The following is a 26,864-nucleotide window of genomic DNA, read 5'->3' as shown; positions in this document are numbered from 1 at the left end:
ACTTGGACGTTTTTATATTATGTTAGGAGTCTCTGGATCTTACTTAAATCTGTTTTATTTGGCTTTCTTTAGCAGAGGATGGTGACACCTCCTCATTATTTATAGGTGGGAGTACAGGTTTTCTTTCTGGCCTCTGTTGACGTCCAAAGTGAGGAGAAGGCTCTACATTGCTGCTGTGTAGAGATTGGCGTTTAGTCTCCTAACATGTTCTTCACTGATACTCTGGGGTTGATTTATTTGAGGAAGAAAGTTCTCGTTCCCTACCCGATCTTCCCTGACACCATCTTGGCGGGGGGGTAATAAAGTACATTGTTACAGCCTCACAAGAGTGAAAGTATAGCCTCACTTCTCAGTTTTTCCTGGTGTGGGTGGGGAAGGGGCCCATAATTTTTTCCATGGTGTTTGACTGAAGGGGTGCAGTTTGTCTAAACGTTTTCTGTTTTGCTAGGCTATGCCTTTCCTATAAATTTGGCTAGAAAATATTGCAATAATTTTGGCAACTAGACTTACAATGGTGATCATTTCATAACGTATGTAAATGTCTAATCACTGTGTTGTACACCTGAAACCAGCATAATATTGTATGTCAACTATACTTCAACTAAAAAAAAAAGACACTGAAAGGTCAGAAAATAAAAATGACTGTGAAAAAAATGTGTTCACTTGTAGAACAAACTTGCACTGAAAAATGGATGGACGAATGGGGCTTGGATTGTGTGAACATGATGTGAAGCCTTTGTAGAGGAAAGGAAGACACTAGGAAGGAGTATAAGAGTATAAAGTGGCACGTCACTGCTCTGGAGAGGCATTGCTTTGGGACATGATTGTGAACCAGTTATGTTCAGGGACTGGAGAGCTAGGAAAAGGACAACTTGTGTCCCTTCCCCAGGGAAGCCTTCCTGGATCCCCCCCTTTAACTTGTAACTCTCCTCTAAGCTCCCATACCACTTTCAATTCACATACCATAAAACTAGGATGTATGGTAAGATATATATTGAGATATAATTCACACGCCATAAAATTCACCCTTTTAAAGTGTAGGAGTCAGTGGGTTTTAGCATATTCACACAGCTGTGCAATCAATAACACTATCTAATTCCAGAGCAGTTACAATATCCCCAGAAGAGCCCTGTATCCATTAGCAGTCACCCACCATTCCATGCTTCCCCCCAGGTCAGGCAACCACTAATCTACTTTCTGTGTCTCTGTGTTCGCCTATTCGGGACATTTCCTACATGTGAAGTAATACATAACATGGTCTTTTGTGTCTGGCTTTTTCTACTTAGCATAATGTTCTCAAGATTCATCCATGTTGTAGCATATATCAGTACTTCATTCCTTTTTATGGCTGAAGCATATTTCATTGTATGAATATACTACATTATTCATTCATCAATTGATTGACATTTGGGTTGTTTTCACATTTTGGCTATTATGAATAATGTTGCTGTGAACATTAACATACAAGATTTTATGTAGAAATATGTCTAAATTCTCTTGGCTATATACTTAGGAGTAGAATTGCTGGGTCACATGATAACTATATGTTTAATATTTTAAGGAACTTCTAAACTATTTGTCAACATGCTGCACCATTTAGCATTCTCACCAGGAATGTATGAAAGTTCCAATTTCTGCACATCTCTGTCAACACTTGCTGTAGTCAGTCTTTTTTTATTATAGTCATCCTAGTAGGTGTGGAATGATATTTCATTATGGTTTTGGTTTTAATTTATCTAATAAATAAAGAGGTTGAGCATTTTTTCATGGAATAATTTGCCACTTGTATATCTTCTTTGGAGAAATGTCTATAAAAATGCTTTGCTGTTTTAAAAAATTGGGTTTTTTTGTCCTTCTATTGTTGATTCTGAGAGTTCTTTATATATTCTGGATACCAATCTCTTATAAGATATATGGTTTGCAGATGTTTATCCTAGTCTGCGAGATGACTTTACTTTCTTGAGAGTATACTTTGAAGCACAAAAGTTCTTAATTATGAAGTCCAATTTGTCAATTTTTTGTCGTTTTTGCTTATGCTTTTGGTATCCTATCTAAAAAAACAGTACTTAATCCAAGGTCACAAAGATTTATGTCTATGTTTTCTTCTAGGATTTTAATAGTTTTAGCTATTACATTAGGTCAATGGCCTCTTTTGAGTTGATTTTTGTACATGGAGTATGGTAGAAGTCCATCTTCATTCTTTTGCACATCCTGTTGTCCCAGCACCATTTATTGACTATTCTTTCCTTTTTGAATTACTCTGACATCATTATTGAAAATTAGTTGATCATAAATGTAGATTCAAATGGCCACTTGACACTGACAGCGGAATTCATGACCTTTGCAGAAGTCATTAGTTGCACCAACCTTTGCCCAAGGGCCCATGACCATGCTCACTTGGCTTCAGACTCAGCACCCAGGACTACCTGTGGTGGCCGCATGACCAAATGAACATCTTAATCTGCTCAGGTTTTTCAACCTAGAGGTTTTCTAAGCTGAGGTCGACCTATCACTAAACAGGACAGCATACTTCAATCACATGACCTAAGTTCGACACTTCCCAGATGTAAAAATATAAATAAATAAAAGCTAGTTGATCATACATAAATGTAAAAATCTCTTTCTGGACTTGATCGTATTTATTGATCTATATGTCTGCCCTTATAGTAGCACACTGTTTTGATTGCTGTCACTTTAGAGTAAGTTTTTTTTTCAACGTTTTATTTGTTTTTGAGAGAGAGAGAGAAAGAGAGAGAGGGCTTGAGTGGGAGAGGGGCAGAGGGGGGAAGGGGGACAGGGGATCCAAATGGGGACTTAGTGCTGACAGAAGCAAGCCTGATGAGGGGCTCAAATTCATGAGCCATGAGATCATGACCTGAGTCACCCAGGCACCCTAGAGTAAGTTTTGAAGTCAGGTAATGTGAGTCCTCCAACATTGTGTGTTGTTTTTTTTTTTTTTTTAAGTTTACTTATTTACTTTGAAAGACAGAGAGAGTGGCAGAGGGGCAGAAAGAGGGAAAGAGAGAATCCCAAGCAGGCTCTGTGCTGTCAGAGCAGAGCTTGATGCAGGGCTCAGCCTCACAAACCCTGAGATCATGACCTGAGACCAAACCAAGAGTCAGTCACTTAACCGAATGAGCCACCCCGGTGCTCCGAACATTGTTCTTTTTAAAGATCATTTTGGTTGTTCTGGGTCTTTTGCATTTACATATGAATTTTAGGATCAGATTATAAGTTTCTGCAAAAAAAGTCAGCCAGGATTTTGATAAGGATTGCAGCAAATCTGTAGACTAATTTGGAAAGTATTGACACTTCAACAATGTTAAGTTTTCTAATCCATGATTATTGCCTGTCTTTCCATCTACTTGTGTCCTCTTTAATTTCTTTCTAAAGTTATTTATTTATTTATTTATTTGTTTATTTATTTATTTGAGAGAGAATGAGTGGGGAGAGGCAGAGAGAAGGGGACCTCTTTAATTTCTTTCAACAATATTTTATAGTTTTCAGTGTATACATTTCATAGTTCCTTTAATGAATTTATTCTTAAGCATTTTTTTAAATTTTCTGATACTATTATAACTGGAGTTATTTTCCTAAGTTAATTTTCGTATTATTTTCTGTTAGTATATAGAAAATCAACTGCTAATTTTATTTTGATCTTGTATTCTGCAAACTTTCTGTATTTGTTTACTACCTCTGATAGTTTTTATTTGTGTGTATGTGTGTATGTGTATGTGTGTGACATCCTTAGAACTTTTATATATGAGATCAGGTCATTTGCAAATAGGATAGTTTTACTTTTGCCTTTCTAATCTGGATGCACTTTATTTCTTTTAAACTGCCTAATTGCCTTCCAGTACAATGTTGAAGAGAAGTTGGGAGAGTGAACATCCTTGCTTTGTTCCTGATCCTAGGTGGAAAGATTTCATCCTTTCACCACTAACTAAGATGTTAACTGTGGGTTTTCATAGATATACTTTATCAGTATAAACTTTGAGGAAGTTCCCTTCTATTACTAGTTCATTGAGTGTTTTTATCATAAGAAGATCTTGGCTTTTTGTTAAATGTTTATTCTATGTCTATTAAGATGATGATATGGGGGCTCCTGGGTGGCTCAGTTGGCTGAGTGTCTGACTTTGGTTCAGGTCATGATCTCACTGTTAGTGAGATCAAGCCCCATGTTAGGCTTTGCACTGATAGCATGGAGCCTGGTTTGGATTCTCTGTCTCTCTCTCTGCCTCTCTCCCACTCACACTCTTCCCCTCTCTCTCTCTAAAAATAAACATTAAAAAAATTTTAAAAGATTATCATATGTAGATTAATGTTATTCATCAAAGTTGTGAAAATTTTGGCCATCATTTCTTCAAATATTCTTCCTGCCCCCCCCCCTCGCTCTCTCTCTCTTTCTGGAACTCCCATTATGAACATGTTGATATTCTTGCGCTCTCTCTCTCTTTCTGGAACTCCCATTATGAACATGTTGATATTCTTGATGGTGTCCCACAGGTCTCTAAAGCTCTGTTCATTTTCTTAATTCTTTTGTCTTTCTATTGTTTACAGTACAAAATGTCCAGTGGTCTATCTTCAAGTTCACTGATTTTTTTTTTGCCTGCTCAAATTTGTTGTTGAGCCCCTCTAGTAACATGTCAGTTACTGTATTTTTCAACATTAGAATTTTTTATTTAACTTTTTAAATAATTTTTTTCTTTTTTTTTTTAACGTTTATTTATTTTTGAGACAGAGAGACACAGAGCATGAACAGGGGAGGGGCAGAGAGAGAGAGGGAGACACAGAATCTGAAACAGGCTCCAGGCTCTGAGCAGTCAGCACAGAGCCCCACGCGGGGCTCAAACTCACGGACTGTGAGATCATGACCTGAGCTGAAGTCGGACGCTTAACCGACCGAGCCACCCAGGCGCCCCAATAAATTTTTCTTTATTGATATTCTATACATGGCAAGACATTAATCTCATAGTTTCCTTTAGTTCTTTGAACATGTTTGAAATATATGACTTAAAGTCTTTGTCTAGTGGGGTGCCTGGATGGCTCAGTCGGTTGAGCATCTGACTTCGGCTGGGGTCATGATCTCGCAGTTCATGAGTTCAAGCCCCGCGTCAGGCTCTATGCTGACAGCTCAGAGCCTGGAGCCTGCTTCGGATTCTGTGTGTCCCTCTCTGTCTGCCCCTCCCCTGCTCCCCTGCTCCGCTGCTCCCCTGCTTGTGCTCTGTTTCTCTCTCTCTCAAAAAAAATAAAACTAAAATAAATAAATAAATAAATAAAGTCTGTCTAGTAAATCCAACATGTGAGCTTTCTCAGTTTCTATTGATCACTTGCTTGCCTAGGTATGGGACATACTTTCTTGTTTCTTTGCATGCCTTATAATTTCCCATTGAAAATGAGATTCAGGGAAGTTTCCTTAATAAACACTTCGTGGATTGTTGGACGATTTTAGTTAATCCAGGGTTACAAAAACACTGATTTTCTAATTTTTTGCCGGTGTTCTCATTGCTTTTGTGGAGGAGAAGATTTTCAGTGGCCCTTAATTCCATCATTCCTGCTGACACACCATGGCATTTTGAATTAACCTCTATTGTAGCACTTGTAACAAGTGGTGTGTATGAACTACTTTGTTTCTTTGCTAGGCTATGAGCATCTAGAGGGAAAGGACTGTGTCTTATTCACCTTCTTATCTTTCCCTTCCAGAGTAAATCTGGATGCTTGATAAATAGCAGGCTATTGTTGAAAGATGAGTGATTGAACCCCCAAAGAAGGTAACCACTGAGAAAAACTTTATGTTGACTTGCAATGCTATGGCTTTATTTCTTAATCCTAGAGTATCCTGGAAAAACCATTTTGCGTTTGTATTTAGACAGTTCTGGGAATTTCTATCCAAATTGTGTCACATTTTAATAGTGCCCTGAAGCAGTTTTCATAATCATTTAGAGCCTTAGTTTTCATATATGCAATGAGGATAATAATACTTAAGATCATAATATTGTGATCCTAGTATGGTTCAGGGGATTAGATGGGATGACACACGTAAAGCCCATAGTATAGTATAGTATCATATAGTATCAGGCAGTGCTGCTCATGATTATGAGTGTTTATGATTCTTGCCTGTCCCAACTCCAGGAAACTTTAATCATTTCCTGTTTAACTTGAGCAAGGGTTTGGCAAATCCACCTGCTATCAACAACTAATGAACAATGCTTTCTTCAGCTCCCTCATGCCGGAGCTTCCACAAAAGCCTCTTTTGAAACACAGGCAGGCAGAACAACCAGGGCACTTCTTCCATGGAGCTCAAGCACTAACAGAGCTATGAACAGAAAACATCTGCTGCTTATAGCGCTGGCCAGTTGTGGAGACAGACTGTGACGCAGCTTTCTTGGAGGACTGGAGGTTTTAAAGCTGGGGAAGGTAGGAAAACCCAGGACTTACTTAGAAAGGGAGGCAACCCACAGATTCCTGAAAACCAAAACAGAGCGGTCGCTAGAACTTCCAGGATGATGGTCCTGGGGGAAGCGGTTAGGGGACGAGTTATGCTAGGATCTCTCTAATTTACTTACACTTCCTAGTATGGCTTTTCTTTAAAAAGAATAAAAAAGACGCTATTTTTAAAGTTTGAAAACAACTAACATAACTCAAACCAGTTATTAGACAGATAAAAATGCAGACCAGTAAAATTCAATGACTCACCCAAGGTCAGACAAGAGGGAGCAGCAGAGCTCCAAGGTGAATGTTGGTCTGACTGGGAGCCCAGGGTTCTTTCCATCTTATCTGCTGTGACCCTGTTAAGTCACCTTACAGAGAACTCATTGAAAAAGACACCTAAGCATGTGCTGTCTGAAGTCATGTATATCTCTTATCTCTAAGAATAATTTACCTGATCATAGATACTTGGATCTATAGAGTTTAGAGGCTAAATTTAGAATCAAGAGGGTGGGATTCAAACATAAGATCTGGTGTCATCAGTTAACCTGTGTGAATGTCATTGTTTTCATCTAAAAATTGGGGCTCCAATCCCCTTCCTATCTCCCTCCTCTGATTGTTCGAAGTATTACAGAAATAAAAGATGTGAACAAGATTTTTCATTCTAAATTTTTTCATTCACCTGTTCACTGAGGTCCTCCATCTATCCCCTTAGTAGCAGAATACTGGTGTTCCATGGCTTTATTTGGTTTGGAGAATCACTAGCCCTAAACCTCTCATCAGAATCGTAGGCCACCCATCTCTTCATGCTAATCTTTGGGCTAGGAGTTAGGGAGAGACTGTAACACTGACTTGAAGTTTGTCACTCTGTCCCACACCTAGGGGATGTCATGTGATGTGAGTGACTCCACCCAGGACAACTCCCTTTAGTTCCTGCTCATGTTTACAAATGTTCACCGGACTCAGATACTTGAGTATCTAAGAGGCATCTGGTTTTTTTCCCCCTCCAAGTCTGTTGGTTTTCCCCATCTTAGCATGACACCTCCAAAAACTTAGTTGTCATCCACATGTTCTTCCATGCCTTCAAACCCAATATGGTTTACAATAACAGAAGTTATAAATTGCTCCTCAAAATCCATGTGGTTCTTCCTTACTATGTAGCACCTACGCCATTTGGGTAGGATTGATCACACCCATACCTTCATTGGTCCAAGACAACAAAGATAATTTCATCCCTTATCCATGCTGATTGTTTCCAGTAACTCCCATCTAAGCTAATCAGTCCACTGGCAGTGGAGGTGCAGTGGGGGTATTAAGCCGACTCTCTGATCTCCCAATCAGTCAATCCCAAGATCAAGATTTTTGTTTTACAGTTGTTGGAAATGATGCCTGCCTCTGCTCCATGCAAATAAAACCATCTTACAACCATGTATGTGTCTTGCTCTTGCAAACATGTATGGAGTCAGCATAAGGATAAATGGACACACAAAGGGTGGGGGACAGATGAAACAGGACTGAGAATCAGAAAAATAGGGCTAGAGCCCTGATCAAAGCTTGCCTTAAGCCCACCTGCATCATAGTTTTCATTTTTATAAGTCTGTAAATTGGTCCTATTTTCTGAAGAAAATTAAGATTGGGTTTGATTGTTACCTAAAATCAAAAGAATTCAAACTAATAGACTTATTCAAGCCACTAGCAAATTGTTATATTTGCTTCCAAAACCATACATCGTATCTGTTCACTTCTTAACATTACCACCATCACTTTCTTACTTTCAAGGATTAAAACCTTTCAAAGACTTTAAGTTGTTCTTAAACAAAACCCTAAGCCATCCTTTCTATCAACCACCTTCCACCCATCCTACCTTGGGCCCCTCCCTGCTACACATGGTCCCTGCATTCCTATTGCTTCTCCTTGATTCCATCTGCTTTAGCCTCACAAATCTTTCTGTTTCTTGAACAGCCAAGCCCTATCCCACTTGCTGTTCCCTTTGCCTGGAATGTTCCCCGCCCCCCCCCCCCACCTGAGTGCCTTATTCTCATCCTTTAAGTCTTTGTTCAAATATCCTTCCTCAGAGGTGTCTTTCCTGACCACTCTCCCAGTACCTTCCTATCTTATCCCTTGTTTATTTCCTACAGAGTGCCTATCACAATTTGTAATGATCTATCTTACACACTTACTTGTTTATTGTTGCTAGAATGTAAGCTGCTCGTGAGGACCCTGTCTTGTTTAAACTGTGTCCCGGCTTATAATTAGGCTCAATAAACATTTGTTCAATCAACACCCAAGAGCTGCTCAGCAACCTGAAACCCTTAGGGACGTATTGCCAGAGCGCCACCCAGTGGTGGGATGAGGTCTGGCATGGAGGTCAGTGGATCTCCACAGTCACTGGCATGCCTTTCAACATGGGTCTCAATCATCCACCCCAGTCAGCTACTGGGAAGGGAAGGCCAGGCAGTTGGGATCATGTTATCGTGCTCTGCTCTGGCCAAACACAGCACAGCTTCAGTAGCAACAGCTTCACTTGAGAGCTTGTTAGAAATGCAGAATCTTGGCCCCACCCCAGACCTCCTCAACCAGTCTGCACTTAACAAGATTCCAGGTGGTGGTTTGCACCTTATGGTTTCAGAAACCAGGCTCTCTACCACCTTGACATGCACTGCCAGCACTGAAATCTGAAAGTCTCTGATCCAGGAAGCTTCCTCATGCACTGTATGAATTTAAGCAGTTTGTTTAACCTTTTTATGCCTTAGTTTCTCAATTACTTATAAGACCTGACCCTATTATCTTATAAACGAGATCATGGTAATAAAACAAAAAGCCTTGGGCTGAGGATCTCCTGCTGAGGTCTATGATCTTTGGCATTTGGGGAATTAGTAACAGAAAGATGAGAGCAAGCTATAGGACAAGATGGAGGTGAAGGAAAAAAAATGTGTGTGAATGTGTGTATGTATTAATATACATCTGTGCACATATATCAATATGCATGTGTATATATTACATATGCACATGTGTGTATGGTAATATGCATATGTCATGTACATGTGTGTATATATTATATGCATATTTGTATATATGTGTGTATATATACTAATATGCCTATGTGTGTAGTATGTTATGTGTGCACATATAACAGGAGAGAATGGCCTCAGAGATGACTCAGAGTAAATCTCAGCTAAATCACTCTTTGTAAAATGGGATATCCATAACACCCTCCCCCGTCAATGGTTCTTAATCTTGGTTGCGCATTAGGATCACCTGGGAGCTTTTAAAAGTCTCAAGACCAGCCAGTTCTTCAGACCGATTACATCATTGTCTCTGTGGGAGAGACCCAGACATCCGCAGTCTGTAAAGCTCCACCATGCTTCCCAAGCTCTAAGTGCACACAAATTACACTTGGTGGGGGGGGTTGTTGAAAAGCATATTTGGATTCAGGAGGTCTGGGGTGGGGCCTGAGAGTCTACATTTCTAACAAGCACTTGGGTAAAACTGATGTCTCTGATCCAGGGACCACACTTTGATGAATCACCAAGCCCCAGATGATTCAAATGTGCAGACAAGTGTGAGACCTATGTTTCTGAGGATGTGTGGGAAATTAAATGAGGTAGTAGGTTTGATTCATGTTGCATATAATCGTCGCACAGTCATCATAATTTTCCTGAGTGTACCCCTTTGTTGAGTGACTAATAAGAAAAATCAGGGGATAGCAGGGAATAGCTGAAAGGTCCCTGACAGAGGGAATCTAATATTTGTTGACCATCCACTGCGTGCCATGTGCTTTAAATTATGCCACCCTGGTGAGTCCATTTTGGTGGAAGTGGAACAATTTAGCGATAAGAACCTTGATCCAACTTGGTCACACACTGAATAAAAGGCAAATCCTGGATTCATGCCTAGGTCTCTCCAATACTCAAACTTTACTGCTTTTCAAGCTGCCTTGCTGCCTCGCACCTAGAAGAGCAAAGGACTTGCATGCGTTTCAACAGCTGCAGAGGGAAGGGCAGCTGGGCTGAGGAGCCCTTGCAGGGAGACAATGGAGGCCATTGTAGGAGCAGCTGGATGGATGGAGGAAAGAACAGGTGGACAGTGTCGGGGCCAGGGAACAGCTTAAGGGGGAAACAGCAAATTACCTCAACCCAGAGGAGAGAGAACATTTAGGGATTGTGGTTTTGGCCTTCACGCAAGGCTTTTCCAGCACTCGTTACCTTAGAAACATTACCATCACCAATTGCCATTTACAGCACATTTGCTGAGGCCTGAGCTGCTTCTCTGGGCATAGAAATTGTGAGTTATTGTGAGAAATTATGATAAGACAGAGGCAAAACCTCGAGCGAGACCTCTTAACCAAATCCTATGTGCAGGAAGACTTTGGAGGTCTACATTTGCTAGACTCCCAGTCACTGTTCTGTAAGCAAAGAAAAGGGGAATTCTGCTAGGGCCATCTGGGCGCGCTCTGGCCAACAGGCATGAAATTTCTTTTCCTTCAAGGAGAGATGTGGAATCATATCATCATTTGAGGTAGAAAACAGCTACACATCAGGCTTCGGTACCAAGAGCAGAAAAGGAAGCTTGCCTGAGATCCTGCAGGAATCAAGAATTCACCCACGTGGCCTCACCAGGAAACTCCCAGGCTCTTCAGAAAGGCACCTCCAGGGCTGCCGGGCAGGATCAATTTATCATTGAGTTAGCACTGCCACCTTGTGGTAGAAGCTAAGCACTGCGCTGTCCTAACCTGCCCAGGATTTATGCATATCAGATCTTTGCTTTTTTTCCCCGCCCTCCTTTTCCTTTCATTTAGCTTATATGACAGGACAGATAGTAATGATATTTACAGAGATAGGGAAAATAATACTGGAGGCAGTTTGGTGGGAGGGAGAGTAAGCTTGTATTTGAGCAAATTGAACTAGGAGTGTCTCTAACAGGGAAAACAACAGAAATCCTATCGATTCCATGGCAAGGAGAAAGATATACATAAACTAGGCCTGTTACCTTGCTATTGAATTTATTTCTCTTTGTAGAAAATTTGCAAAAATCCCCTTACTTTTGAGCAAAAATATAGACCATAGTTTAGGCTATAATCATATTTCCTTTTTTACTAATCAAATCAGGCACACAGTCCCTCTCCTCCCCAGAAAAAAAAATGGTCCCAGTGAGGACTTTGAGGGAGGAGACCAGAGACTGTACATTCCTATACCTCAGAGATAACTTGCTATTTTGTTTGTGACTTTAATGTAAGTCCATTTGTCAGGAGGCAGAGCCATCTTTCCCAGATGGGGTGGGTTGGGGGATATTATTCTACTGTACTTATATTCCTTTGCAAAAATAAACTCAAATAAATGGATCTGAGAATGGAGATGATCTTAGAAAACAAATTTTGTGCCTTATAAATTGAGTTTCATACAATTCCAGGTTCTGCAGAAGTGAGACTGGGTGAGTACTCTGGGTGTTGGGGAGCAGTGGCACCAGCCAGGCACTCCATCCCCTCTGCTGTCATCTGTTTCCAACAATGAGCTTTCTTGCAACATTGTATTAGTCTGCTATAGCTGCTGTAACAAAATACCACTGGCCGAGAGGCTTAAGCAACAGCAATTTATTGTCTCATAGTTCTGGAGGTAGAAGTCCAAGGTCAAAGTGTCATCAGGGCTGGTGTCTGGTGAGAGCTCCCCACTAGCCATGCGGACCTCCATCTTCTCACTGTGTCCTCACACGGCCTCTCCTTGATGCATGTGCTCAGAGGAGAGAGGAGAGAGAAAAATCTCTGGTATCTCTTCTTACAAAGACACTAGTCCTGTTAGATCAGGGCCCCACCCTTATGACCTCAGTTAATCATGTCTGTGAAGACTATCTCCAGATATAGTCACGTTGGGGGCTAGGGGCGGCTTCAACATATGAATTTTAGGGAGGACCAAAAACATAGGATCCTTAACACGATCTTGTTTGAAAAAGAGACTTTGGACAGTGTCTGAAAATATTCTGCCCTTGTCAGAGCCTGCTCAAATTGAGAAGATTGGAACGGATAGGCCAGAGAGGGCTCGTGATTGACCCAGGGCCACCCAGGGAGGGGATGGCAGGGCTGGAGCCTTGTCACCACACACGAGGGCACGCATGTGGCTCTCCTCCCCTGTAGGTTACATTTTAAAAATAATGGTGGCACGTGGGTTACCAAGTCAAGCCACAGAAACTTAGAAAATACGGAATGCGGCTGAAATGCTCCCCATTTCAATTCTGTTGAAACACATGATTAAACCACGTGTACAGTGACACTCAGAGGACATGTTTAATTTGTCTAGAATGAGGGAAAAGAGTTTAGTTTTGACATAGAGACTTGCAGAGATTCTGAGAAAAACTTCTGGGTGATGTTGGGAATGCTTATTACTGTGTCTGATTCCACTTACTTGGACACAGCGGGGCCCTAATCTCTACTTTGACATCTTAGCCACATTAGCACAGGTTTTACTCACAAAGGCCAGGAAGAGATATGAGGGCTGAGGTGACTGGAAAGGATCTCAGGCCCAAATCACTCCATTAGCACAGTGTCTGACTCATACACAATGTCTCCTTGCCCTTGTTTCCCTTGCCACCATGGGGTCCGGTTCCCCTGGTATGCGGGAACTTGGGGACAGCATGATGGCACCAGTGGTGGATGGTGTGGGTTGGGGGACCAGGCTGGCATGTCCCGCAAAGCCCATGGTGTCTGTGTGGGGGGAGCAGGGCACTGTCCCTACGAGTGGCAACAGGGGCCACATAAGTGAACAGAGGAAAGAGACCTGGGGTAGACACTGCTCAACGGAGCCTGAGGGGGCAGGAGAGCGAAGGGGGTGGGGAAGGACTCTCACCAAAATCAACGACCGGAAGGGGCCAGGAAACAAACACTTCAAGGAGACAAAAGTAACTGCTTTCTTCGTATGTTTTCCTGATAGTAAAAGTGACACATGGTCACCCTAGAAAATCAGCAGACAGTCTGGGGGCTGTGAATGGGCCTGGGTGGGGGCCAGGCAGAGTGAAAGGAGCCTCGGGAGGTTCCAGGGCGTTAGGGGCTGTGCTCTAACATTTTTAAGGCGCTGACCGCCTTCTGGGCCTGGCTCTGATTCCTCTCCCAGTGGCGGTGCCAGGGGCTTGCAGGGAAATGGGCGTGAGGCAGGACCTACCTCCCTTGTCCTTCTGGTCCCTGAGGGCAGGATGCTGGAGGGTGGTGGCAAGGAGGGCAGAGGACAGGCTCTGCACGCAGGGTCCACCAGGACTCGAGACCCTGAAAGTGCTCTGGGACATGGGCAAAAAAGCTCAAAGGTGACAAAGCTCCCTAAACCCATTCCGTGAGTGAGAGGCTCGGGTGTGGGTGGACTTGGGGCTTTGGTCATTCCCCATGGGTTGCTGCTTCAGCCCTGCCATCTCCCGCCAGCCCAGTGCAGGGTGGAGAGGCCCTGAGCCCACCTTTCCCCCTCTACACAGGCTCGGGATGCAGGGTTTGAGCTACAGGTGTCCTTGACTGTGCCCATCCAACCTGCATTCCTCCCCTGCTCTTTGAGCACAGGTGGGACAGGATCTGTTTGGGGACACTGGCCAGTCTTGCTGGGCACCCTCAGCCTCTTTGTCTTCCTTCTCTCTCTGAATCTGGGAGTCACCTCCCTTCTCTTCTGTGTTCCCTTGTCCCACCTTACAAGGTGTGGAGTGAAGAGCGGGTCCCCAGTAAAGACAATTTAAGGATCCATGGGCTGTGGGGGCAGGGTCAGAATCTCTGGGCTCTGGACACGATCACTTTTGCGGCCACCCGCTCAGCCTGTGTGTGAGCACAGCTCAGGCCCCAGGATTTCCCCTGTCAGTCCCCACTCTGGGGCCGATGACAGGGATCCCGACTGGTCGCTGGAATGAGGCTGAGTGGCATCTTGTCTCTACAGCACTGGGCACAGGGCGTGGTCTAGGAAACAGTGCTGTGGGCAGGCTGCTTCCCTCCCCACTCCACCTGGTTTCACAACAGACCGAACTGGCCTCCGTTTGGAGCAGACTTCTTGTGAGTTATGTTTATGTGGTCTGATCTCCTGCATCTGCAGAGCTGAGAGGCACGTCCTGGTGCACAGGGACCCCAGATGTTGTTCTCATGACCACTCTATCCCCCACCCCTCCACCCCCACCCCGGGAACCTGTCCCTTCCCTGCTCAGCATCCGGAGGTGGAGCTTTCGTCCTTCCTGCATCCGAGGCGCCTGGGGCAGCTGGCTCTCCATCATCAGACCTTCTGTAGAGCCCACCGTCGCCCTGCCAACCTTCTCCACTTCCCTCTAAGACAACGGGTTCCACCTGGGTCTGCGCACCTGCCACACCTTGTCCCTGAAATGCTGACTCTGCTGGAGGTGCAGATGTACATCCACGGAGGGGACCCCGGCATCACTGTCACAGGCCCAGATGCCTGCAGGCTCTGCAGGGAATATAAAGCTACAGTTGGTGGAAGGGAACGAACCCTGGGCACCGGGACAGAGCTGCCCTGAGCTCTACAAACTGTCACCATGGAGCCTCCTCCAGGTTGGTGGGGCCTCATCTTCGGACATCTGGACTTTTAAATGAATTGTCTTGAATTGTAATGTTGGCAACTAAGTAACCTGCAGCTAGCTGTCTCTGACTGGCAGGTGCTGGTGGCTAACTCTCAGCGAGCCCTGAATGTGCCAGGTAACATTCCGGTGCTTTCTGCATGGTGAAGTCACCATTTCTGTCATCACATCTTACAAGTTGGGAAGCAGATGCACAGACAGACTCAGTCACTGGCACCAGATCTCAATTTAATAAGCAGCATTTGAACGCAGACAGCCTGGGTTGCCCTCCCACAAGCGACTTGGCGCTCTCACCCCTTTCTATGTAAGACTCTGAGCCCCGACAGCTGTTTCGATGAGCTTCTGTGTGCATGGTGAGTACACATTATCTTGCTTAAGCCTCACAGCAGCCCCATGGAGGCCTTATGTTCTAGGTCAGGAAGCTCAGTTCAGAGGAAGTGACTTTCCCAAGGTCTCTCGGCCTCTGTCTCAAGGGCTGTGACGGAAACTCGGGTCTGGCTGGCTCCGAAGTCCCAGCTCCTCCCACGCGGCCTGGTTGCTCTCTGAATCCCTGGTGTCCGACCTAGGGCCAGGCCCAACAGAGCCGTCGGGGCAGTCAGCAGGCAAGTGTGTGGAGCTTAGCTTCTGAGGCTACCGGGCAGGATCCCAGGGCAGCCTTGTCACACCGGGCTCAGTCCGGGGTGTCAGGGGTGGGCCTGGGTCTGAGCAGCTCCATGGAGAACCTCACCGGGCTCGGTCCAGCCCACTTCCCTGAGGTGAGAGGCACTGCCAAATCCCCCTGTGGACCATCTCGCCGCCCAGGGCATAGTTGATAGCATTGATCGTGGGCACCGTTTTGGCAACAAGGGCCGGCACCTGCGTGACAGAAAAGTTCAGGGAAGAAGCTTCACAGCCTCGGCTCCTCTCCCTGGTCCCACGTGGCGACCCTGGCCCTGCCCCGCCCTTCCCCCCACCCCCACTCCACTGCAGCCACCGGTCCTCTGTCCATGGCTTGATTCTGCAATTCCTAAGGCTTCCTTGACCAGAGGGCGGGTGGTGCATGCAAACGCCCTCCTTCCCGAGCACCGGTCTCAGCCTTGGTCCCAGAGTCTGGCTGCCCCCGTCATCTCACATGAGGCCTAAGCAATGTCAAGCAGCAGCCCCGTGTGACCCAGGAGACAAGCAAATTCCCGATGCATTATGAGTGTTCAAAGGAAGAGAGAAAGAGACTAGCGGAAGGCCATAAAGCAGGAGGGAGAGATGGAGCATGACAGAGACACAGACATGGAGAGAGTTCTAACTTGGGGTGTGGGAGGTGTCTGTACCATTTGCAGCTTGGGGGAGATGGAGCTCACATCCGCGATGGTGGCATATAGGTACAGGAGGGCATAGGGGCCCCAACCAAACAGCAGTGTCCTGGCCGGCAGAGTGGTGTTCACCTGGGGAGAGAGTGTCATGGGAGGGAGGCATTGACTTGCTTCAGGCGACTGCAGCCCCACACGCCTAGGGACCAGGCGGGCACTCAGCAGGGCGGGGCCGTGTGATCAGGCTGTGGGGCCACATGGACCTCTCTGGCGTGCAAGCTGTGGGACCCTAAGCCTGTCATCTAAGCAAGTAAGCTTTGACCTCATTTGCCTTTTCTGTAAAATGGCTTGATCATGCTTGACTTACCTGGAGGCAGGGGACTAGGGGACAGATAATGAGTTTCCTTTCTGGTCTGCACTCCTTCTGAGGAACCCCGGGCTCTGGGAGTGTGGATGTGTGAAGGAGGCTCCCCATATGAGCTGCCCCCATACCTCAGTCCCAGAACCACCTCCCATCAGCCATCAGCAGCTGCAGCCACCTGGTGTGCCAACCTGTCCTGGGTTCAAAGCGGCTTTCCAAGGTGTGAGACACAACCAGGGAGCAGGGCCTGTGTTGCCACCTCTGGCCACAGGGAGGCGCACGACTTGCGATCGAACTTCAGGAGGAAAGTTGCGTGCTTCCCACATACACTCAGGTGTTAAAAAGCTGAAGCTCAAAATCAGTGCCTATTTTCTCTTTGACCGTGTCTCCCTTTAAGAAAGGAGGTGACTTAAGTTGAAAGAGGACACTTTTTTTCATGGAATAAAAATATGTTAGTTGGGAGACATTTTTTCTCTTGAATTGCCCCCCATTAAAAAAAAGGGGGGGAAGGGAAGGAAAGGAAACGAAAGGAAAGGAACGAAAGGAAAGGAAAAAAGAAAAGAGAAACAGTCCTCCTGGGGCGGGGCCGAGGCGGAGACAGTGTCACTTGGAAACTGCTCTGCTCTTGGCTGAAGTCCCTGGGCCCATGCACAGAGACCTCTGCTGATGCTTCCTGAACTGATGGTTTCAAGTCAAGCCAGAAAAAAGAAAATGGGTGTGGCAGCCCTGTCTCTTGGCCCATTGAACCTCGGATAAACGTGGCAACTTTGAGCACCCAGGCAAGGCTTGGGCGGGCAGTGTGAAGGATAGCCTGGAGGAGGTGAGGGCAGGGGAGCAACAGCCCAGAGCCAGAATCCTGGTCCCCCCTCAGTCCTCCTCCTCCTCCTGCTGACTGGGGGCAACTTAGATCTCTGGCTAAAATCGATTTGTACAGTCCTTTTCCAATTCACAGGGGGAAAAAAAATCAGGGCAGATTGAGTGTCTCAACAAAGATTGAGTGTTTCTTGTGCACTCTATGACCACTTGGATCATGGAGTCCCAGACCCGGGTTTGATCCAACTCTGTTATTACTAGTTACGGAGCTTGTGGCTACTTACTTAACAGACTCTCACAGCCTCAATTTTCCACCCTGTGACATAGTGATAACAAAACCTTCCTTTGAGAGTGGTTGCAAAGATGGAATGGCAGAATGCACAGAAAAATAGTATTAGTATCTGATTTTTTTCTGAAATTTCAGTGCTTGTTAAGGCTCATCTGCTAGAGGTTGTCCAGGTGACAAAAGAAAATTGTGGAAAGGGAATATTAATGCAGAGATTCAGAAATGGCCAGGAGAGCTTATTTTGAAGAATTATTTTTCTTGGAAAAATGTGCTTGCAGGTGTGATTTTATGTTGTGGGTAAATTAGACATCTTGGGAGCAATTTAAAAGAAGCTTTTGAAAAACATGTAACTTTGTGCCAACCCTCAAATCCTTGGAAAGAACAAAAGGTGACAGCATGGATGGTGTCCAACAGGGTGACCCGGTTCAAGGTTATGGGGTCTGGTGAGTCCAAGCAGTCCTGACCCTTCCTCCCAGGTTTTGACGATGCCCAGCAATGGGGAGGGTACATTCCTGCTCTAACCCCCGCAAAGCTCTGAGAAAGCTGAATTTTCTCCTGATCACTGAAAACACAGAAAAGCCCTCACTACTGTCTCTCACATCACTCATGTTCCCTGAGAGAGACAAAGAGATTTCTTTTGCTCTGGGAATTGGTCCTTACCTGGAGGTGGCCAGTCTTCCTGAGTTTCTGTTCCATGAGCCGATAGGATATGAATGTGATGAAGAGAGGCACAAAGAAGTTGAAAAAGGCCATGGTAAAGAGGAAGCTGGTGAAGTTTCTGCAGGCAGAGTAGGTAGAGGAGTCAGGACCATCTCTCAGGGAAGGCTCATCAGTGTTTGTGCTAGACAGTCACAGGTAGGGAACTGCTCTCATCAGACAAGTGCTCAGAGTATGGTTGTTCCCGGGTCCCAGGTTGACTCCCCTTAGAGACAGGGAGCCACTGGGCCCTCCTTGAACTTGCCTCTAGGAGCTAGAGAGCTGAAATGAGGGAGAGTCCTCCTTCAACTTGCTGTTGGGCAGTTCAAGTGCTCAGTCGTGTTCACATTATGTGCCCCAAGCATGGAAAATGGAAAATGTGTTTACCAAATGGAAGATACGTCAATGGACCAAGAGGAAGGATCATTCAAAGAGTGTTCCTGGCAGAGGGATTTGAAAGGGGTCTACAAATAAGAAAGAGACTGGATGCTGTGTCATTGAAGAAAACATTGAAGGATTGCCAGGAGAGCCTGGTGTCCTAGGTAGGGTCATGGGGAGGTGGGAGGGCTGACCAGGAACAGGTGGGAGTCACAAGGAGGTAGATTCCCATTCTGTGAAGGGGAGAAATGTTACCCATTCTGTGTGCTGCCCACTAAGGAGGGGTAGGAGGAAAGGCTGCCAGAGGACTGGATACTGGCTGGGGAGATATCTGTAGGGAGCACCCTGGAGAGACACTTGGGCCAGACCTAGGGTCCTCAAGTACATTTCACCTGGAAAGACTGTCACCAGGGGCAGATGCTTCATGAGTAAACATAGTAAACGTGGAAAGCAGATGAATGCGACATGACCCTAGTAGAAGCAAGAGGGGGGCTGGAGCCCACTGGACCCTTCCCCAAGTTGTCCCCTAAAGGGTGTAAGCCCTGGTGTCCCCAGAGCCTTGTGGATGGGGCAGTACTAGACGTATGCTCCATGATGGTGGAGGCCATCGTGCATCAATTTTGTCTCCTAGGACTAGGTCCAAGGTTTTGTTCACAGTAGATGCTCAGGAAATTCCAAGAACTGAGCTCTATGCCAAGGAGGTCCCTCCCAATGCAAAGACATTTTTGAATCTATTGAACAAAGGACATGGCGGGGCGCCTGGGTGGCTTGGTCGGTTAAGCGTCCAACTTCGGCTCAGGTCATGAGCTCACTGTCCGTGAGTTCGAGCCCCGCGTCGGGCTCTGTGCTGACAGCTCAGAGCCTGGAGCCTGTTTCAGATTCTGTGTCTCCCTCTCTCTCTGCTCCTCCCCTGTTCATGCTCTGTCTCTCTCTGTCTCAAAAATAAATAAACATTAAAAAAAAAAAATTAAAAAAAAAAAAAAAAAGGACATGGCTCACCCTAGAAACTGATCAGGTCAGAGCTGGGACAACTAACCATGAAGAAGATGGCAAAGGGGTCACGGGCTCAGTTGCTGTTGTAACTGACACAGGTCAACAGCTCACTGGGTAATGCCCCTTCTTGGGACAACTCTACACCCCAGCTTGTATAACATGCCCATCACTTGGTCAGTCTTCAGAATGCACTTTCCCCAGTCCCATTGTCCACTTGCAAGTGGATGTCATAACTAAGGAGTTGAGATTGACTGGCAAATGTTGACATTTCCCCACTTGGATTTTCAGCTGTGACACTGTTGTTGAAAGGACTCACAGAAAGGTTCCCAAGGAAGGGAGATTTGTAGCTGCTCCTCCCACCTCACCTGTCCCCCCTGGAGTAGTCCAGGGTGCAGCACGTCCCCAGCGGCTCATAGTCATAGTGGCCCCAGCCCAGGAGGGGCAGTGCTGCCCAGAAGGCAGAAGACAGCCACACACAGATCACCAAGGAGATGGCAGTATTCCAGGCCAGTTGGCTGCCTGAATGGGAGAGAGGAGGAGGGTTGAGAGGAGGTAATAGCTAGGCAAAATGAAAAACAATGGACTTCATGATCACACAGAATATTCCTAAATCCTGGCTCTGAAGGTCGATAGCTTAGTGCCTCGGGCAAGTTAAAAGTTTCTCTGAGCCTCCATTTGCTCCTCCACAAAATGGGAATGATAATCCCCTACCTCAGAGGATTGTTATGGAGAATAAAAGAGATAATGGGTGGTGAAGATCTCCTGGCAGACTCTCTTTTCCATCTTTTTTGGGGACAGAAAAGGAGGGAGTAGCAAAGAAGTAGGTGTGTTTTCCAAAACCAACTTAGTAAAGAAGCATAGGTAGTGGTTCAGATGAGGGTTATGAGGGAGGGAGGCAGAAGGCTGGATGTATCACCGTGCTTAGCTGTTACTCAGAAGCAGGCTACTGTCTCTGCTTCCAAGATACCCTAAGAGGGCTCTTGACCTGGGCCTTAGGGTCCTATCTCAGTGCCAATAACTGCACTTGGTCCTGGCAGCATATTTTGCCATGACCAGTCCCACTGACCTGACCTCCTCCATGTCCCTTCTCTGTGGCAGCCTGATCCAGCCCTTCCCATCCAGTGCTTCCTCCTGGACCTAGCTTCAGAATGCCTTCCCCAGGTGCCTCCTTATATGGCTTATTTGTCATGTTCTTTTGTAGACAAGACCCCAGGGCAGAAGGCAGGACTCCAGGTGGGGTTTGATCAGCAGAGAACAGATCTACAACCACCCTCATCTTGACACTTCACTTCCATTGATACAGCCCCAGATGCAATGTGCTTGAGTGTCATCCCCTGCTGTGGACTGAATGTTCCCACCAAATTCATATGGGGGAAGCCCTCATCCCCGGGAGATGGTATTTGGAGGTGGAGCCTTTGGAAGGTAATTAGGTCATGAGGGTGGAGCCCCCATGATGGGATTATTTCCCTTAAGAGAGAAGACAAAGAGAGATGATCTCTCTTCTCCATGTGATGACTCACCAAGAAGGCAACTGTCTGCAAGCCGGGAAGATGGCTCTCACTGGAACCCAACTGTGCTGGCGCCCTGATCTCTGACTCCCAGCATCCAGAAATGGTGAGAAATATACTTCTGTTGTTTAAGCATCCAGTATATGGTATTTTGTCATGGCAGCCTGAGCTAAAACGCCACTCCCCTTAACTGTGGACATAATAATTAATATCTACCATGACCCATGTGTCACTTTTTTGGCTTTGGAAACAGATGACCAAGGTGACGTGCCCAGGGTCACCCAGTATGGAGTAGGTAAATTCCAACACCCTCCTTTCCCCTTCCCTATTTCCATAGTGCTCCAGGGTGCCCTCCAGCACAGGAAAGGCTTTTCTCTAGGGACCCCTGGATAGGGACTAACTGCTCTATGTTGGGGTGGAGAAGCCTGTTGCTGTCTGAGAAGGTACGCATTGTGTATGTGCACATGTGTGAGTGCATGTATGTGTATGCATGTGCACACATGATGGCCCGAGGGAGCTTTGGGGGCTGGGCTGGGATAGGAGTGGTCCTGGAGGAGCTCCATGGTCAGCTGGGGCAGGTGGGGCTAACCTGCCACTAGAAATGATAAGAACAAAGGCAGTTTTTTGGCCTGGAGAGAGGTGTGTGACTTTGCCAAGGGCAGGGGGCTATGTGTGTGTGGCGAGAGCAGATCTGCAGATTCCAAAGGGGCCATGCCCCATGCTTCGGGCCATGCTGGCCACGGACACCACAGTAGCCCCCATGCCAGTCAGAGCTACAGCTCAGAACTTGGGGCCCAGGAGACAAAGGGTGTGACCCCCCCTGGGAGGCATCCAGGCCATACCCAATCCCAGCTCGGCCTCTACTAGCTGTGTGACTTTGGGAAAGCTACTTAACTTCCCTGAGCCTCCGCTTCCCAGTCTGCAAGTTGGGGGTTTACAACGAGGGTTAGCTGAGTCACAGCTCCCCAAAGTATGTTCACATATCCCTGGAGGTGAGTGGGATTCTAGATGGTCTGTGGGTGAACATGTTTTTTGTGTGCTAAAATTATAAGAACATCAAAGTTGTCATTTCACAGATATTGTTGAGGATGAAACTAAAGCAGGTGTTTAAATTTTTCAAAGTGAATCACTTTTAAGAAAAAAAAATTGAGTTAATAACAGAGCAGGTGGTACATGGATGTGGCCAATTATGAAGGTGGTATTTGACAATACAGCTTGGGAAATCCAGAGCCAGACTAGGCTTCATGACGCCCTGGCATGGCAGAGGCCCTAGGGAAGTGTGAGGTGCAGGGACACATGCCCAGCTACACACACACACACACACACACACACACACACACACACTGCCTCTCTGCCCCCAACAGGGCCTGTCTGCAAGAGCATTTTCTGTATCCATGATCTCATCTGATATCCAAAAACTGGGAGGTTGGTTACAAAAATCTGCTCTTAGAGGAGACTAAGGTTCAGAGAGGACTCCTGACTTGCCTGAGGCTGCATTGAGGGCACAGGCAGCTTTTCCGGCAGGTGCCTCAGCTCCTTTCAAGTCCACTCTCCCAGCCTCCCTCCTTTCCTGAATGCCCACACCACACACTCACAGACAGACACCCACCCACACTCCCCTGGACTGGGTAACACAGTGTAGACCTTTGTCCTGACCACCCTCACTGTGTAGATGTCCCTTCAGTCCAGGAACCCAAAGACGTACGCGAGCAGTAGTGGTGATAGCGCCCCCAGGCGATGGCTGCGCTGCTGCAGATGCTGGCCAACGCCGTCATGAAGCCCTGGAAGCCATGAGCCTGGCAGCCGTTGGAGCCATAGGGCCAGCGCCTGTGGGAGACACTGGGACCAGTGACCCCTTCCCTCTGTCCCTGCCCTTCTCCCACTCCTGCCCCTCAGAAGCTTGGAGGGCACCTTCCTGAATGTTGGCTCAGCTCCCCAGAAGAGGGCTTCATGATCTGTTTTTCCTAGAGGAAACAGCAGCCTCAGAGGTCAAGTCCCCAAGGTGAATGGGTGGAGCCCAGTGCAAATACCCTGGGCTCAGTGTCTTTTGCTGCTCCTCAGTAGGACCCAAGGGTCTCTCTGTGTGGCCAGAAGCCTCCAGCATGGGAAATGGAACATCGTAGTCAGGAGGAAAGCCCATGCCTTTATTCTATAGATAGGAAAACTGAGGCTCAGAGAGGAAAAGGTACTGAACCAAGGTCAGACAGCAGATGAAGACTAAGCCAGAGGGTAGACCCGAGGGCTCCAGCTCTTAGCTCCATGGGCCAAGCAACCAAAACAGCTTCTGTTGCTCTCCTCCCTAAGCCTGGGAAGGGGCAGGCGGAGATCAGGATAAGGAATTGTCACTGATTCAGACCCCACAGACTGGTCAGCCCTGAGCGTCACACTCAGGTGTGCTCCAGCCTCTATTTGAATGCCTGAAACCAGAGCAGAAATGTTCAGTTCGCTTAAGAAAACAATCTTGGAAACACCTGACACCATACTGAAAGATCATGGTTTGCACATAAGGTTTTAGACACTTGTCAAAATCCTGTTTGCTTTTACGAACACTTAGGTAGGGCTTCCTAGGTGCCACGCATCATTTAAGTTACTTCCACATAATAACAAGTTAATACTTCCAGCCGCTGTACGAGTTAGGCAATAATATTCAACTTCTAGAAGAAGCCAAGAGATAGAAACACTGAAGCCAGGACTCAAATCTGGGCAGCCTGGTTATAGGGCCCATGCTCTTAATCCCGACAGTCATCCAGCTCTGTTGGTGGGGTTTGAGCAACTCTAGAAATCAGCCCTGGTTCTTCAGGGATAGTCTGGAACTCGGATTTAGCCTTGTGCTGCCTGCCCACCCTTTCCCCTACAGTGTTCTATAGATGGGAAAAATGCCTCTGTCCTGGCTGTCCGACACCCAGCTCAGGCTGGGCCCCTGAGCTCAGAGACTGGGGTGGGGGTGGGGGCTGGTACCGGAGGAGGCTGGATGTGGCTGCCACGAGAGCATTCAGGCTGATCCCACTGTCCGCCAGAGCCAGGCTCAGCACCAGCAGGTGGGTGGGGGTCCGCAGCTCCGGGGTCTTGCAGAAAGACAGGATGGTGAGGCTATTGAGGCAGAGGCCGGTGAGAGCTGAAAAGAAGGGATGGCTGACGTCAGGGCTGGAGAGGCTGCCTGGGGTCAGAACAGGGGGCCTGGGGTGGGTGGAGCCTCAGCAACCTTACTGGTGCAGCTTGTCAGACATCGCTGGCTCTCGGACCCTAAAGGCCATAAGATGTACATCCTGCCCCACCCCAACTCAAAGATAAGGAAGAAACCAATAAGGTACAGCATGATTCATGCTGGAACAGTCACAGTTACCAACAGCTGCTGACACTTGTAGGCTGGGCATGAGGCCGAGCACTTTCTGTGGATCCTCCCATTCAGTCTTCACCTGGATGCTGTCCTCCCCGTGTACAGCTGGGAAGCAAGCTTAGGGACACTAACTAACCTGCCCTAAGCACACAGCTGGAGTGGCAGAGCCGGACTCAGACTCAGGTCTGTTTTTTTTTTTTTTTTTTAATTTTTTTTTTCAACGTTTTTTATTTATTTTTGGGACAGAGAGAGACAGAGCATGAACGGGGGAGGGGCAGAGAGAGAGGGAGACACAGAATCTGAAGCAGGCTCCAGGCTCCGAGCCGTCAGCCCAGAGCCTGACGTGGGGCTCGAACTCACGGACCGCGAGATCGTGACCTGGCTGAAGTCGGACGCTTAACCGACTGCGCCACCCAGGCGCCCCTCAGGTCTGTTTAATTCCAAAATGCCACTCTGAGGCTGTTCAGCAATGTCAGGGAGAGCCTGGGAGAGGTGGGTTGAGGGGAGATCTGGGAGCTTCCTGGAGGAGCAGGCAATGAGGTGAGTCTGAGAGGGTGACCTCAGGCAGACCAGATCTCTAGTTTTAGCCTGGTCACCCACTTGCTGCTCTCTGAACCCTGCCTCCCCACTGAAAGGGAGGAGTTGGGGAGAATCCTGTCTTCAAAATTGCAAGTGTTTACTAGGAGAGCAGGGTGTGGAAGAACATTCTAGAAAAAGGGAACAGCATGTGCAAAGATTTAATGTGGTAAAATTTCCAGGTCCATTTAAGGACTGAGAGGCATGCTAGATTGTAGGGTTCCCAGAAGAGAGGAAAAGGGGCAGGGTCCCCAGCCAATGGTGTCCCAAACTTCCAGGACCAGCCTGGTGGCTGCCCCTCCCTCTCCATCATCAGCTCTCATTGGGTGAGGAAATGGGCTGATTATTTCTCTGGATCTGCTGTGAAAAGGGCCGCATTCCCTAATAACTTAGTCGTGGACTGACCCAGCACCATGGTCTCCAGTCCTAACTCTGGCCTCAGGGAGCATCTCAGGGATTCTGGGCTGAGGCAGGCACCTTGTGGCCCCTGGAATGGAAATGCGTAGGGCTGGGAACAGAGATGGCAGGAGTACTGTGGAGCTGGAGAGGATGGGGGCAAATGAACTTAAATCCTGAGTGTCTATCTAGGCCAGCGCTTCACACCCATGGCCCCATCTAACCTTCACCACCACCCACTTGGGGTCAGAGAACCCAGCTGAATTGGGTTATAGTCACACAAAGAGGAGGTGACAGAGCTGTCTGTCTCCAGAGCCTACCAGAGGCCTGAGCTTATATGAGATTCTTAGCAGGATTTCTGGGGAGTGGATTAAATTTTTTCCCGGCCGGTGGGACATGAAAAGGCCTGAATTCTGGTTCTTGGTCATGTTCTGGGCAGATGTCCCTCACTCCCTGGGCCTTGCTCTCTCTCATCTCCCAGACCGCGGCCTGCATCCTACAGGTGCACCCATCAGAAGCCCCATGGGTGGAGGCACAGAGGAGCAGGGTTTGGGGACCTCTCCTTGTCAGCTCCATGGCTGTGACCTGAGTTCTGGGAGCCCACTGGGTGCCCGCTCCACCCCAGGTCCTTCCTGGCTCACCTTCTACCAGCAGCACCATCCCCACAGCCAGCACCTCCAGCTCCCCGAAGCCGGTGGGCAAGGACCCAGATTCTGCCATGCTCGGCCCTTCTCCCTGCCAGCCTGGCTCTTCTCTGGTGCACCAAAACCAAGCTCCACCTTTTAAAGGGCCATTTCACGTGCTGGCACAAGCAGGTGATTATGCTAGACCTTGGGCTCCTTCTTGCCGCCCCCTGCCCTAAACTGTGCTTTTGGCCCCAAAAGAAGGAACCCATTCACCAGTTGGACAGTGCAGCCTTTGTGAAGCAGGAATGGAAGCCTGTCTCATTCATTTCAGCCCCATCAGGCAGGATTAAAGTCCTGGAATCCAAATGGTGTGTGGCTGAGAGCCAAATTAGAAAAGAGTTGCATAACCAAGGGAAGGGTGGGGAGCAGAAAAAGGGATTTGAGTGGCAGCTGTGCTTGAGACTGGGTCAGGAGCCAGGTCCTTCCATGCGTGTGCTCACAAGCGACTGGGAAAAGGATGATGCTTGGCAGGTCAGCTGTTGTCACAGAAAGAATCCCAACTGGGACTAGAGACTGAGGTCGTGTTTCAGAACCTGACATTAACCAGCTATCAGGACTGGGGTGGGACCATTGGGGTCTTC

At 47.2% G+C, this 26,864-nt stretch overlaps 1 protein-coding gene across 1 annotated transcript; it reads right to left on the bottom strand.

The window, feature by feature from the left end:
• Positions 1-15,177: 15,177 nt before the first annotated feature.
• RGR (retinal G protein coupled receptor) lies at positions 15,178-26,403 on the bottom strand. The gene is made up of 7 exons (XM_049645323.1): positions 26,239-26,403; positions 24,247-24,403; positions 22,994-23,127; positions 20,146-20,299; positions 18,374-18,491; positions 16,275-16,388; positions 15,178-15,825 (listed from the first exon to the last, which is right to left on the bottom strand). Exons 1-7 carry the CDS (start codon positions 26,315-26,317, stop codon positions 15,694-15,696), a joined length of 888 nt encoding a protein of 295 aa, XP_049501280.1. The 5' UTR covers positions 26,318-26,403; the 3' UTR covers positions 15,178-15,693.
• Positions 26,404-26,864: the final 461 nt, after the last annotated feature.

The sequence above is a fragment of the Panthera uncia genome, chromosome D2 (assembly GCF_023721935.1).
Source record: "Panthera uncia isolate 11264 chromosome D2, Puncia_PCG_1.0, whole genome shotgun sequence".
NCBI lineage: Eukaryota > Metazoa > Chordata > Mammalia > Carnivora > Felidae > Panthera > Panthera uncia.
The sequence above is the reverse complement of the archived record's forward strand: the minus strand, read 5'-3'. Positions and strand labels throughout refer to the sequence as shown.